At 34.8% G+C, this 14703-nt stretch overlaps 3 protein-coding genes across 3 annotated transcripts; 1 reads left to right on the forward strand and 2 right to left on the reverse strand.

Moving 5' to 3' along the window:
* Positions 1-612: 612 nt before the first annotated feature.
* LOC110023959 (60S ribosomal protein L12) lies at positions 613-1346 on the reverse strand. Its single transcript, XM_020723621.1, has one exon. It carries the CDS (start codon positions 1306-1308, stop codon positions 808-810), a length of 501 nt encoding a protein of 166 aa, XP_020579280.1. The 5' UTR covers positions 1309-1346; the 3' UTR covers positions 613-807.
* Positions 1347-7190: 5844 nt separating this feature from the next.
* LOC110023942 (choline-phosphate cytidylyltransferase 1-like) lies at positions 7191-9819 on the reverse strand (the record flags this gene model as incomplete). The annotated part of the gene is made up of 6 exons (XM_020723604.1): positions 7191-7218; positions 8610-8737; positions 8896-9051; positions 9188-9230; positions 9372-9467; positions 9710-9819. Coding segments are annotated over 6 exons (561 nt in total), but the record flags the coding sequence as incomplete, so codon positions are not given.
* Positions 9820-11500: 1681 nt separating this feature from the next.
* Positions 11501-12313, forward strand: LOC110023943. The gene is made up of 2 exons (XM_020723605.1): positions 11501-12038; positions 12189-12313. Exons 1-2 carry the CDS (start codon positions 11501-11503, stop codon positions 12311-12313), a joined length of 663 nt encoding a protein of 220 aa, XP_020579264.1.
* The last annotated feature ends 2390 nt before the right edge of the window (positions 12314-14703 follow it).

Consider the following 14703-nt stretch of genomic DNA (forward strand, 5'->3'; position numbering starts at 1 on the left):
AAAATGAATTGCACCATATATTACATCCTCTTGTAGATGTCTAGTAAGACCATCCATAACTAAAGCAAAAAGATATGGGCTTAAAGCCGATCTCTGGTGTAATCCAATAGAATAGGAAAATATTTTGTCAATCCTCCTTCAGTTTGAACACAGGTAAAGCTCTAGTATACATATCTTTAATGACTTGAATATAAGTCATATCAACAGCTTTTTTTTTTTTTCATATCACATGAAAAAAAAACCACTATTTTAACATTTAAAAAGTGCAAAACATATTTCCATGCATTGCATAGGAATTGAAGTTTAGGTGTCAGAAATGTCTAACACATAGGAATTAAGTGGTATTTGTGTAAATCATCCAATAAAAAAAATGCACGCCATCTGGTGCTCTACATAGGCTTACATCAACTATAAGTCCAAATAGACAAATCAACATTGCATTTAATTTTCAACAAATCAACTAGTTCCCACTCATAAAATCTACACATCCACTTCAATTAATAAATCACAAGAGAAAATAAAGCAACTAAGAAAATGAGACTAAAAATACCTATTAAGGGAATTCGTGTTTCCCACGACAAGGAATTGAAACAAAAAACATGACGGGAGCAAACATTCTTATAACCATGTAAGAAAATAAAATTACTAAACTATATTGTCATTAAAATGCAGTAAATCTAAAGCAAGCAATCTCTCAAAATTCATCTTAAGTTACAATGATCTTCAAATGTTCAAATGTTCGAAAGGTGCAAAACAGAATACCAAATCAAGAAACCCGTAAGAATCCCAACTACGATCAAACGATACTTACTCAAGCGGCACTTCGACATCCCCTTCAGTGATCTCCGTCTGCAAGTCCTTTGGATCCTTCCCATCTACGGTGCATCCGACAGAGACGCACGTTCCCAGAATCTCCTTGATGGTGCCGCTGAGATCCTTAGCCATAGATCTTGACCTCATGACCCTAGCAATCTCGATCACATCGTCAAGCGAGATGTTCCCGCTGTGCTTGATGTTCTTCGTCTTCTTGCGATCGCGCTCGGGCTCTTTAAGAGCCTTGATAACGAGCGCCGCCGCCGAAGGCACGACGGAGACCTTCGCCTGTCGGTTCTGAACAGTCAGCTTGACGGTGACGCGTAGTCCTTTCCAGTCCCTAGCCGTCTCCTTGGCGATGTCTTCTCCGACCTTCTTGGGGGAGAGGCCAAGGGGACCAATCTTAGGGGCAAGAGAGCTTGCGGCACCAACCTCTCCGCCGGTGACACGGACGTAAACCTCCACCACCTGAGACGGATCGAATTTGGGCGGCATGGCTGCGGCTAGGGCTTTGAGCGGAAGGAGCGCTTATGTCGAATGAGCAATTAACGATTATATATATAGCAGGGCGCTTGCCCGTTGCTTATATGCAAAAACTGAACAAGTAAAGGGCTGAAATGTAAAATAACATGGAAAAACAAAATATAAATGTTAATTTTAAAACCAACATTCTTTTTTATCTTCAATATTTTTATTATAAATTAAGCTTTCTAAATGTTTTAATGCAAATAATTATAATATCTAAAATTTTAAAAATTGAAAGATTAGGCAAATGATTGTCACGCAATAAAAAAATATATAATCTTGAATATGAAAATTGAAAAGAAATTGAACAACTAAAACTTGTTATTTATTGTATATCATTAAAGGGCTTTCAAGGGACAATGCATATGTTAAGAGACCTTTGGCCTAAGAAGAGACTTTTATCTGCTAATCCATATATTAATTGGTGTTCTAGGCTTGGAAGTTCATCTTCTCCAAAACACAGTTATTGCACTTTGATTGTCAAAAGTTACTCGTCGATGTGTCAGCTGTCATGCAGCATCTGTCGAAGTGGCATGCCGAAGTAATACATCTTTCATATGCTCTTATATTTTTTTTTTGTCTTTGTGTGTAGTCATACAAAAGTAAAGGGTCATATATAAGTCATGTAAATAGATGTACCCTCCCACTTTCAAGGGGATCGAATCCTCTCATCTCTAGTTATCTCTTTTAGCCTCTCCTACGACCTCTCATAAGAAATGAAGAGTTCGGGTTTTGAGAGTGCACAATTTATTTCCCTTCTTTTGCCTCCATTTTACTTACACAGGTATGAGCCCACGAATGATGTGAGGTTTTATGTTCTAAATGGATACAACACCCTAAAAGGTGCGGTGAAAGAGAATTTCATACTTAAACTAGCTATGAGAGCTTAAGTACAAGGGAGAACAAAAAAAAATGAATTGCACCATATATTTCATGGTGCAGCAGATCAATGAACTCAATAAGCAAATGAAGACAATAATACAAGGAGTAAGATACTATACATTAAGGACCAGCTCCAGTATCCATGTCAAAATGCACGTTTGATCGTTAAGATCTATGGTTTAATGAGGATTACCAAGGATAAGGGTGAGAAGAGCTCTGTCTTCGAGACTAGAAGAGAAAATAATAATGATATGTTCCAAGTGAAGAATCTTCTAACTCTTCGGAAGAGGAGGTGAAAGGAAGAAGATGGAAGAAGGCGAAACAAAAGTCAACAAAAAATACTTTTCAAGGGATATCACAGAACCTGAAGCACAATGAAAGTTCAATATTCCATCTTTGGAGCCTTAGAAGGAAGAAATAATCATGTTGATAATGTAGATTCATTTCAGTCAGTTGTTTGCATACTATGCATAAATGATGTCTTGAAGTTTCATTTATTCTTTACATTGTGAAGCAATCATTCCTACATTACTTCAAAAATTTAATTGCAGAAGTTATCACTTCTTTTGACCAATTTAAGCATATGTTTGTAGCCCAATTTGTTAGCACCCAAAAGCTACATAAAAAGTCCCAATCCCTTTTAAAGATCTGATAAGAGCATTTGGAGAACCTCAGAGGCTTCATCACTTGGTTTTAATGGGAGATGCTACATGTCAGAAACTTAAAACCTATAATTGTCCATGCAACACTAACCCAAGATCTGCGTCAGGGCTCAATTAGAGATGTTCTTGTTCATCAAAACCAATAACTCCAGATTGAGCTTTTAGAGTTAGCAAACAATTGCATTTTTTACTAAAGAAAATAACTACTTATCGAGCTCCTCTAAAAATTGAGAGCTAGAAGGATGATTCAAAGTATTTTATATCTTAATGAGTGAAGAGATTGATTCATTGAAATAAATTCTTGAAACTCGCCTGGAAGGTGAATTCATGAGGCAGAGATGGGATTCCTTAACTACAAGCTGATTAGGAAGAAGGCAGATTAAGGATAAGAACCACCTTAGTTGCCTCCATCGAAATTACTTAATTGATCCATGGTCGAATTCATAGAGGCCAACCAAAACAAAAATTTCTTCAAAAAACCCTAGCTAATTTTAATAGTGAAGTCACCTACATGATTTGAATAACCATTAGGCCCATCACAAGGATCAAGAGCATGATACAAAGAACTATTGTCATCTAACGAGCCTAATTAAATAGCTAATCATAGCAAGGAAGCTAAAAGGTAACGTGGCTCCAAATATGAATACTCAAAGACAAGATAAAGTGCTCACTCAAGGCAAAAGTAATGAGGCTATTCCAACAAGAGTGGTGCACATTGTCGGAATAATACATTCTATTATTTGAAGAGATATACCTGAAGTTTCAAAAGAGTCTAATTTCAAAAAAAAAAATGAAAATAGGAGAGGCTAATTTGACCACCCTCGATAGGCCAGCAGCTTCAACCCATCCACCCATCACCTTCAAAGATGTGAATATGTTTGTCGATCAAAATCTCTTTAATGATTTCATTGTTTCCTTTGAGTTTTATCAACATTCAACCTTCCTTTTTTTCTTTGTTTTTCTAAGTGAGGGTAACCTAAAAATAGGCATATGAAACATATAGAGGTTGAGAAAGCCACTCAATCAAAAGAAAAATGGGCAACCACCATCAGACCAACTAAGATAAAAAATACTCCCAACAAAAAAAAATGAGCAAAAAAATATTCTTTGTAAGATGTAGAATCGAAACGATATACCCATATCATATCTACACGTTACGTTTTATAGACCACAAGGAGTTAACATTTGAATAATTTTAATAACTACCATAAATACTATTAATGAATTTAATATTTTTTCTTTAACGGCTTAACGACGCTTCAATAGACATTCAATACATATATGTGGATTTTATTTCATATGACCAACAAATTTTCAAATTAAATTTTAGGCATATAAAACATGTACGTCTCGATCAGGCGGTATCAGTAGTTTTGAATGACTCCCACCTACGGGAGAGCTAAAGCTCTCATGTGAGGAATAATTCACACTTAGGATTTTTAGCGACTAATCCATGAAGATGTAGCTAAAGCGCCCCTATGTGAAGGATAGTCCTTGTATAATTGTATGTCTAAGCGATTGCTCCATGTAAGTGTAGCCAAAATGCCTTCAGACAAAAGGAAGTCTCATCTTGAATGAAATCGATTTCACACAACGGTAGCTGGTGCCTGACAACTGACAAGTTAGTAGGTGAGATCAACAAGTCACTTCAACAGTTAATGTGTGATAGTCGTGTTTTGTAAAAGACAGGCTTTTAAGCCCATGCAAACTATTAACATATGCAACAACACAAAAAAGTCCCCTTTTAAGCTCACAAGGGCTATTAACACATGCATTGGCTCTTGAAATTCATTTATTGGTAAACATTTAGTTCTCTTATTTTCTTAACTTCTCGACAAGACATTGTGAAAAGAGTAAGAGAAAGAAGAGTTTGTTACCTCATGATTCCTCGAAAAGTTTATGCTCGCCACATATATAACTTGGTTAGAGAATGACAAAGTACGCTTCTTCATCATTGCTAAAAAATCTTATACTTTGTTACCTCATGATTCCTCGAAAAGTTTATGCTCGCTACATATATAACTTGGTTAGAGAATGACAAAGTAAGCTTCTTCATCATTGCTAAAAAATCTTATACTTGCTAAATATAATTTTCATATCCTATTATTTAGTCATCATGATTACCATTAGCTTGTATCATGATAAAAGTATTCTATTTAACCTGAAGTGCTTGCCCTTAATAAAAATAACACATTTGCTTAAGAAACTGAGTCTCCCAATTAAGGCATGTAAGGCATGTAGGTCTTAGTCAGATGGATTCAATATGTTAAAATGAATCTCACCTGTGGGAGAGCTAAGGCCTCCCATGCGTGGAATGGTCCACACTTAAGAGTTTTATTGACTACTTGAAAGTGTAGCCAAAGTGGCCCAAGCAAAGGATGGTACTAACGCAACTATAATTTTAAGCGATTACTCCCTACAGGTGTGACCAAAATGCCCCCAGGCAGAAGGAAGATTCATCTCAAATGAAATTGATTTCACACTTGATCACTCTCTAGCCTAGCAATATATGGACTCAAGAGAATCGAGGAACTAAAAATAAAACAAAAAATGGCTTTCGAAGGCCAATACATATGTTAACAGGTCTTGTGATAAGACTTCTTATGTGCCGATAAATGTTAATTTTCGTGGTCTTAAGATCCCACTTTCTCCATAACACAATAGGCACACGTTAATTATCGAAGTGACCTGGTGAATTAACATGTCGGTCTCTCTACAAATATTCATTGGGATAAACTAACCGCTAAAGTGAAGGTCATCATTAAAGAGCAGACATATGTCAATATCAATTTATGAGCCACCCGACAACCATGTCACCATCTTTCATGGAACACCGAGAACATACTTTGTACTGTACAATCTCTAGTCTTATATAAATAAACTTTCTATTTAACCCTACCAAAGTAGAGGATCATCTATGAGTCATATAAATAGATGTGTTCTTTTACCTTCAACGGAATCAAATCCTCTCCTTTTTGATCATCTCTTCCAAACTCTTCTACAACCTCTCAAAAAAAAAAAATGAAAGGCTTAGAGAGCACATAATCTATTTTCCTTCCTTCGCCTCCTTTCTACACAGGTTTCTCCCGAGTTGTGTGAACTCATGAATAATTCAAAACCCAATGTCCTACCACAGTTCAATATTTATGATCATAAATTTTATGATTTTGAAAAGTTTATCAATTATTCATAAAGCTATGCAAGCTTAAGCAAAATAAAAAAAAAAAGTAAGATTTACATATATACCAATCAATTCTTATGTATTTATATATTTAACCCCTAATCTTATATATTTATATTTATAACACCGTCGTATCATATACTATGCATAAAATGAAATATTTCACTTTAAGAAAAAATAACAGTGATATTTTTTTATGTTATATCAAAGTTTTGAGTGCTATCAATGAATATTGTTAGACATGGATATACACAAGTATTATGTAGTACACATGCAAATGATTATTTTGTTAGGAAGATTTACATACATACCTCTCAATTCATATGTATTTACATATCCAATACCTATGTTTGAATTTCTACATTCATGTCACCATACCCATGTATGAAAATGCATACTATACTTTTTAAAAGTTAAAATAATGATATTGTTTATATGATATGAATGATTTAAGTGACATAATTGTAAAAATATATTCATATCTAACATTTAAAACTTCAAATTTTACGAACATACCATCATACCTATTCATGAAAAGTGGTATTTTTTTTTTATTAAAATAGTTGTATTTTTTATGTGATATGATAATTGGATGGGATAAATGTAAAATTTAGATGTTCAATAAGTAAATATGTAAGAGTAGAAGGGTATCTTTGTAAATGCCCCTTTGATAAACTATGTACTTACCAAAATATCTGACCTAATATTTTTTCCATCGGCAGAAGCTTCTGTCACCTTCGCCGCCGCTGAAAGAACTGAGCTTAGCTGCGTTAGTTAACGACTCTGTGATTGTAGAGGATGAAAGACGGAGAACAACAATTGTAGGGCGGAGGTTTCACCCTTGGTTTCTTCTATTTTGGCGAAGATGGTGTTATGGGAGATTACGGCGGCGACGGCCTATTTTTTGGGGCTGAAGCGGACCTACAGGATCGCTCTCAGAATCCAGAAGAGGATCGTCGGTCCAAACCACCCCCGGATCAGGCAATTTCTCCACAGGTATCCTACCTTTTCATCTTCCTCATCCTATCCCTGCTCGCTGTTTTAGGGTTTGCTAGAGGGCATTCTAGCTGTGTTGAAGATGGTGAGGATGGTCAGAAATTAGGGGTGGTAAAATTGATAATTTAAGATCAAATGGAGATGGAATAAGCAGGAAATCTGAAAAAAAAAAAAAAGAAGAAGAGAGAAACGTGAATAAAATTTTGCAAATTAGAATTTCGACGTGCCACGGCATGGTTAAAATTAAGATCACTAGGAAAGTCAGTATCAAATTAAGTAAACGAATAACACAAGGGCTGAAATTTACGAAGTAAGAAAGAACAAAAAATATCGGTCACTTGTGCATACAATTGGCTTCCCTTGAAATCAAATAGCTTTCTTTGTCTTCATTAAAATGCTCTGAAAACTAACAGATGTGCTCATTGAACACTCAAATGCCAAACCTTCCCTGATTCTTAACTTTCAGCTAATTAAAAGCTTGCATGTACCTACATGCCACCCAATTCCTATGCATTTACATTTCTAACACCTAAACTTTACCTTTTTACATTTATACGACCAATATCATTAGATACATACCACCTAATTCCTATATATTTACATATTTAGCAGCCAAACTTCAATTTTTAACTATGTGCCACCTTACAAGGTGTATTTCACATTTTATACGTTAAAAAATAGTGGTATTCACTTTTTAAGGATATGAAAGTTTTGGGTGGAATGTTAGAATAAAATTTAGCTGTTAGATATGTAAATACATAGCCCATTTTTTTATTTTCTATAAATTCTCCTACAAATTCTTAATTTAAACTATGATTCTTTTACATCAAGGGGGCAATTGGATCTAGTGCTTAAACATTTCTCTAAAAAAATGGTTCCTAAATCATAGGTTTGTGAATGGTGATTCAATTAAGCAAATTCCTCCTTCTCTTTGCAACTTGGTGAAGAATCTCTCACAAAATTTACTCTCTTATACTGTTTAGTAAAAGCCAATACAAACTCTTGTGAAGCAAACATCGATGTTCTCCATGACTTTGTTCAAGAGTACAACACAAAGGAATATAGGAACAAAACAAAAACAACAAAACTTTACTGCAATCTTACTACACAGCTTTGCAATCAGAACCTTAAAAAAAAAGGAAAATTGCGAGTGTAAACTTGATGGTTTCAAGACTTATTCAAAGACTGTCACAAGAATGCTTAAGAAGATTTTTGCTTTGAAGAATGAGTTATGTGGTTTCAAATAATGATTTTAGTTAGGAAGATTTACATATATACTTCTCAATTCCTATGTATGTACATGTATATATATATATGTATGTACATGTATATGTATGTATATGTATATATGTATGTATGTATATATAAAAAAACTGGAAAAACACAGAACCAGCGAAAATTAGTTGAACTGAAACCATTTGAAAAAGCTGAGACAAGTAGCAAACCCTATGTGGAGTCAGAGTGCAGCCACAGTTTTTCATAGAAAATACTAGACTGTCACTTTAAGGAACATCACTATAGAGTAACTTCAAAATAAGAAAAGTGCAAACTTGACAAAGAGGTTTGATAGAATTATATATGAATAAACAACAGCTACCTTCTCTCCTACTTTTTCCTGCTGCTGCCTCATTTTTTCAAGCAACTTTTCCAAACCCATGTTTACTCTCAACCTCTTTTCCTGAACCAAATGACGGAATTTCAAGCAACAGTACAGGGTAAATAATCATTAAAAACTCAAAACATATAGGGACAAGTGATCCTGCAAAATACAAGGATAGTGTCCTACAACTAACCGATACCACAGCATACAGGTATGCACAAAATGGAGAAACATGCCTTCACATAGCTGACTCCAAGTTCCTCCCTAGTGTAACCACGAGCCAAGTTCCGCATCACATACTGATTGTAATCTTTTAGCATCCTCATTATAATGTCAGATGTAGAGATACCATCTGTGCGCTTCGTCTCCTTAAATTTTCCGACTGATTTGACCTGAATTTGCGAGGATATAGTCAAAGGTAAAAAAAATACTGTGATAAAAGACCTGTTAACATATAAGCAATTGAAAGAACACCATGCACATTAAAGGAACGAACAGCATGCTAACAATACACACCGATCAACTTACAAATTCATAAACATCCTTTCCAGCTCCACTGACATCAGCATATCTAAAACAAAAGGGATGGTAAAAATAAAACATGTGCTCTCGCTTAAGAATAAAAGAGGGAACAAAAAAAAAGCAATAAAAAATGATATGAGTCCAAAAATGCTGAAAATTGATAACTTTTGCAGTAGAATACAAAACTTACGGGAGAGAATCATGAGCTACGAAATCAATCTTGTGCTTGTCTAGGAACTCCTTAGTGATCACCCAAGGAGCATCTGGAATAACTTCATCAACCCACCTAGATTAAGAAAAAGGTCGTTTCATCCTCAGCTGCATAGATTTCCAAGCATATTGGAGAACATATATAATAACACTCAGAGAGAAGATCATTGAACTTTCAGTTGAACAATTTTAATCTTCACATTATAGTATTATTGCCATCAGGTTAAGGTGCAAATTGGACCATGAAGGGAGATTTAAAAAACAACATTAGTAAAGTTTATATGAGGTCCTTTCCCAGACTAGAATAAATTAAAGTACCTGCAATGTCTAAGAGACTCATAACGTTCATCCTCAGTCATAACAGTCTTGCCCTTGTACCTATGAGTAAGTTCGTCATTGCAGCATCCCACAAGAAGGTACGAAATTGCCCCCCCCACACACACATATGTATGTATGTATATATATACATAGAGACATACATACATACATACATATGTATGTATGTGTATATATATATATATATATATACATAAATATATATACACATACGTACATACATATATATAAAAAGGATGGAGGCAACGACGGCTAGGGTTTGCTCTGGCATTCATGGCGATTTCGTTTTCCCTCTTCGCTGGTGAGATATTTCCTTTACCCCTCTTCATTTCTCCTTTTGTTTTTCGTCATGCCTCATGTTCCTCGTTCGTTTGTTGATGTTGTTTTGGATGGGGGGTGACTCGGCCACTCCCAACACGGGAATGTTTCCACAAGGCTTTCATGATACACTCACTGTCGGAGGGGATTATACATTCATTAAGAAGTTGGAGAAAAAAAATGGGAAGCTTGCTCTGTTTGTTACGGAGGATGAAACTTCTGTCATTGCTTCTTCATGTCTTCTTGCTCTTGTTGGTAAATTTACGTATGATATACCTAAAGTAGAGTCAATCAGGAAAGAGTTTGAAATGTTAAAACTTAAAGACTGGTGGAATGTTGACATCATTGTTATAACATTAGACAATGAGTGACAGTTGCAAAAGCAATCACGTAAAAAGGCTAAGCACAATAATGAACTGTCTAGGCTGGATTGTAGTAACATTATTTAGTAAGGAATTTATCACTCTGATGGGGAACAATTGGTTAACTCTACTAGATCTTCTATAATGGTTGACTCACTTCATTATGTTTAATATTATTATTTAGAATATTAGGGGAGTGGCGGACCCTAACTCCCTTAATAGGCTTAAAAATCTCTGTAGGGTTCATAAAATTCTTATTTTTGCTGTTTTTGAACCTTTGGTTCATGTCAATAAAAGCAGAATTTTAAACAAATTTAAAGGTTGTCGTAATCATTGCAATGTCAACAACAAAATATGAATTTTTTGGAAGTTCATTATCTCTCTTTTCGTTATAGAGGATGAAGAATAATATATTTTTACTCAAATCAGTTTTGAAGACTTTCAAGAGTGGGACACTTTTGTTTACTCTAGCCTTCATTTGCATGAAAAACGATTGCTTTGGCAAAAAATTGAGCTTATGGGCAGCATCATTATTGAGAATTAGTTTGTTGGGGGAGACTTTAATATGATAATGACGTCTATGGAAATAAAATGAGGTTGTCGAGTTGAGCCAACTCTAATTAACAAGTTCTCTAATTATATTTCTAATGCATGTCTCTTTGACCTGGGATATAATGGATCTTTTTATACTTGGAGGAGAAGTTTTATTTATCAGATATTGGATCGTTTTTTGGCTAATTCTGCTTTTATTAGTCATTTTCCTATTGTGAAGGTTTAACATTTAAGCTATGTTATTTCTGATCATAATCTCATTTTGCTCACTTTGGTTTTCACTGTTAAACCGACCATATCTCGTTTTAAATTTCTTAATGTTTGGACTTCTCATGATACTTTTTTAAATTTAGTCAATCAAGTTTGGAAATTTGAAAGAGTTGGGACTCTTTGATTTATTCTGTGGCAATTATACAAGAAGATGACTGCTTATTTTATTAAATTGAATTACCAAATCTTTGGTAATGTCTATTAAAAAATGCAGGATGCTTAGAATTTTGTTGATTCATTGGAAGCTCAATCAGTTACTTCTCCTGTCTTGATGGAAGCTATTGCTCAGACTCATATTGCTTTAATGGATGCTATTGCTTTAGAGGAAAATCTGCTTCAGCAGAAGACAAATGACACTTCTTTTACTGTTGGTGATAGAAATATCAAATATTTTCATGTCACACTTAAACACAGAATAAACATCAATAATATTTTGAAAATTAAAAAGGGAGATGAGAGTTTTACAACTTGCATGGATGAGATTGCGGATAATGCTGTTAGCTATTATACTGAACTTTTTCAAAGCTCTACGCATACTATGCCTGTTGACTCCACTCACTTTGTGGATGAGTATAATTACATTAATAATCTTCATTTAACTTATCCTCCTGATGAGAAGGAAATCATGAATGCTTTCAAATCTATTTGTCCTAACAAAGCTCCTAAGTCTGATGGTTTCTCTTCAACTTTCTACATTCATTCTTGGGAGGTTATTAAGAAGGAGGTTACTCTAGTCATACAAAACTTCTTCCATGATGATAACCTTGGTAAATATTTCACCTCTGCTTTGATTGTGTTCATTCCAAAAGGTAATGATAAGATTTCCTGGGACAATTTTCGTCCTATCTCTTACTACTGTGATATTTAAGGTTATGAGTAAAATTATAGTTAACAGATAATATCCTCTTAGCACAGGAAATGATTCATTGGAAGCTCAATGAATCATTTGGACATTAAAGGTAGGGAGATTACTGATAATATCCTCTTAGCACAGGAAATGATTGAAGATTTAGACAAGAAGTGCAGAGGGGGAAATATGGTCCTTAAATTGGATATTAAGAAAGCTTTTGATACTATTAGCTGAGACTTTATTATTAAGATGTTGCAGGCTAAAGCTTCAAACAGAAGTTATGCTCTCTCATTCAGAGGTGACTTTCTATTAACAGTTATAGTGTAATGGTAAATGGTAAAAAACAGCTCGTGACTCCTTACGCATTATTATTAAAAGAGATTACAAAATAGAGGTGGGATAGTGGATCCCCATCTAAAAGCAAAATAAAATACATCATGATCCTAGGGATTCCACCATCCACATTACAAATCTACTCAAAAAAGTTAAAATAACACGTGTATTTAACTAAAAGTATACTAAAATAAAAAGTATACCCAGAAAGTACATGTATACCAAAATCAATTTCAACAGTAAAGAAGTAGAGCAATAGCAGAGTTGTGGCTACTTTGTCCATTGAGATTAACAACAAAAAAGATCGAACCCTGCAAACAACAATGTATCTCTCGGCCAGAACAAGGTGGGGCTGCAGCAAGCAAAGCTAAACGAACCAGTGAAATTATACTCATCCACAAAGTGAGTGAAGTCAATAGATATAATATGTGTAGAGTTTTTGAAAAGTTCAGTAAAATAGCTAACAACATTATCAACAATCTCATTCATGTAAGTTGTAAAACTCCTATCCTCTTTTTAATTTTCAAAATACTATTGATGTTTCTTTTATGCTTAAGTGTGACATGAAAATATTTAGTATTTCTATCCTCAATACTAAAAAAAGTGTCATTTGTCTTCTGCTGAAGCAGATTTTTCTCTAAAGTAATAACATCTATTAAAGCAATGTGAGCCTGAGCAATAGCTTCCATCAAGACAGGAGAAACAACTGGCTGAGCTTCCAATGAAACAACAAAATTCTGAGGATCCTGCACTTTTTTATGGACATCACCAAAGATTTGTTGATTTCATTTTATAAAATGAGCAATCTTCTTGTTGTGCAATTGCCACAGAACAAATCAAGGAGTCTCAACTCTTTCAAATTTTCAAACTTGATTGACTAAATTTAAATAAGTATCATGGAAGTTCAATCATAAAGAAATTTAAAACGAAATATGATCGGTTTAACAGTGAAAGCCAAAGTGAACAAAATGAGATTATGACAGAAGTAGCATAACTTAAATGTTGAACCTTCACAATAGGAAAATGATTAATAAAAGCAGAATTAGCCAAAAAATAATCCAATCTCTGATAAAGAAAATCTCTCCTCCAAGTATAAGGAGATCCAGTATATCTCAAGTCAAAGAGACATGCATTAGAAATAGAATTAGAGAACTTGTTAATTAGAGCAGACTCAACTCGACAACTTTCTTTTCTTTACATAGGCGTCATTATCACATTAAAGTCTCCCTCAACAAACCAATTCTCATTAATGATGCTGCCCAAAAGCTCAATTTTTTTGCCAAAGTAATTGTTTTTCACGCAAATGAGAGCTAGAGTAAACAAAAATGTCCCACCTTTGAAAGTTTTCAAAATTGATTTGAGTAAGAATATATTGTTCCTCATCCTCTATAACGAAAGAGAGACAATGAGCTTCCAAAAAATCTATATTTTGTTGTTGACATTTTTGTTTAAAATTCTGCTTTTATTGACATGAACTAAAGGTTCCAAAACAACAAAAATGAGAATTTTATGAACCCTATAGAGATTTTTAAGCATATTAAAAGAGTTAGGGTCCAACACTCAAACCATAATATTAAACATGATGAAGTGAGTCAACCATACTAGAAGATCCAGTAGAGTTATGTTGACCTCAATTTTTCGTGAGGTCTAGTATTCCTCGTAGGAGTTAGGATCTAACCTTAGGGGTCTTCCTGCGACTATCTTAGAACCTTAGAAGTGGGACCCGCCTCGTTTTAGTTCGACCCGCTTCCGTCCCTTTCTGGAGTTTCGCGTGTGTGGTATCAACTTCTAGCACTTAGAAGGACGAAACCAACATGAGGAAACCCAAAAGGGATTCTCTATAGGACCTTTCCGAGCCTTAGGGTGTCCTTCTGCACAATTCGCACTCCTGCGCGCACCAGCTTCGCAATTCGGAGATTCGACGTGTCCAATCACCGTAATTCACATTGCCTGCACCGTTATTTGCCGAGGGCTCGAGTTAACCACTTGTGACGATCGATCGCGGGCCAATATTTGGTGAAATTTGAATTTTGACGCGTTTTGACTCGATTGTCGACGACGTCGTCCGAGCGACCCCGGATGACGAAAAGGACTGCGCCAACGCGTCCGGAACGTCGATTTTGCCCGAGCAGGACACCCATTTTGTCACGTCGTCGCGCGCGAGAAAATTGTGCTTTAATTAATATATATCTATATATATATATATATTTATATATATACATATATTTATATATATATATTAATTAATCCTTTTAACCCGTTTCCCCTTTCCTCTTTAATCCCTAACACTC

Source organism: Phalaenopsis equestris, unplaced genomic scaffold, assembly GCF_001263595.1.
Source record: "Phalaenopsis equestris unplaced genomic scaffold, ASM126359v1 Scaffold000237, whole genome shotgun sequence".
NCBI lineage: Eukaryota > Viridiplantae > Streptophyta > Magnoliopsida > Asparagales > Orchidaceae > Phalaenopsis > Phalaenopsis equestris.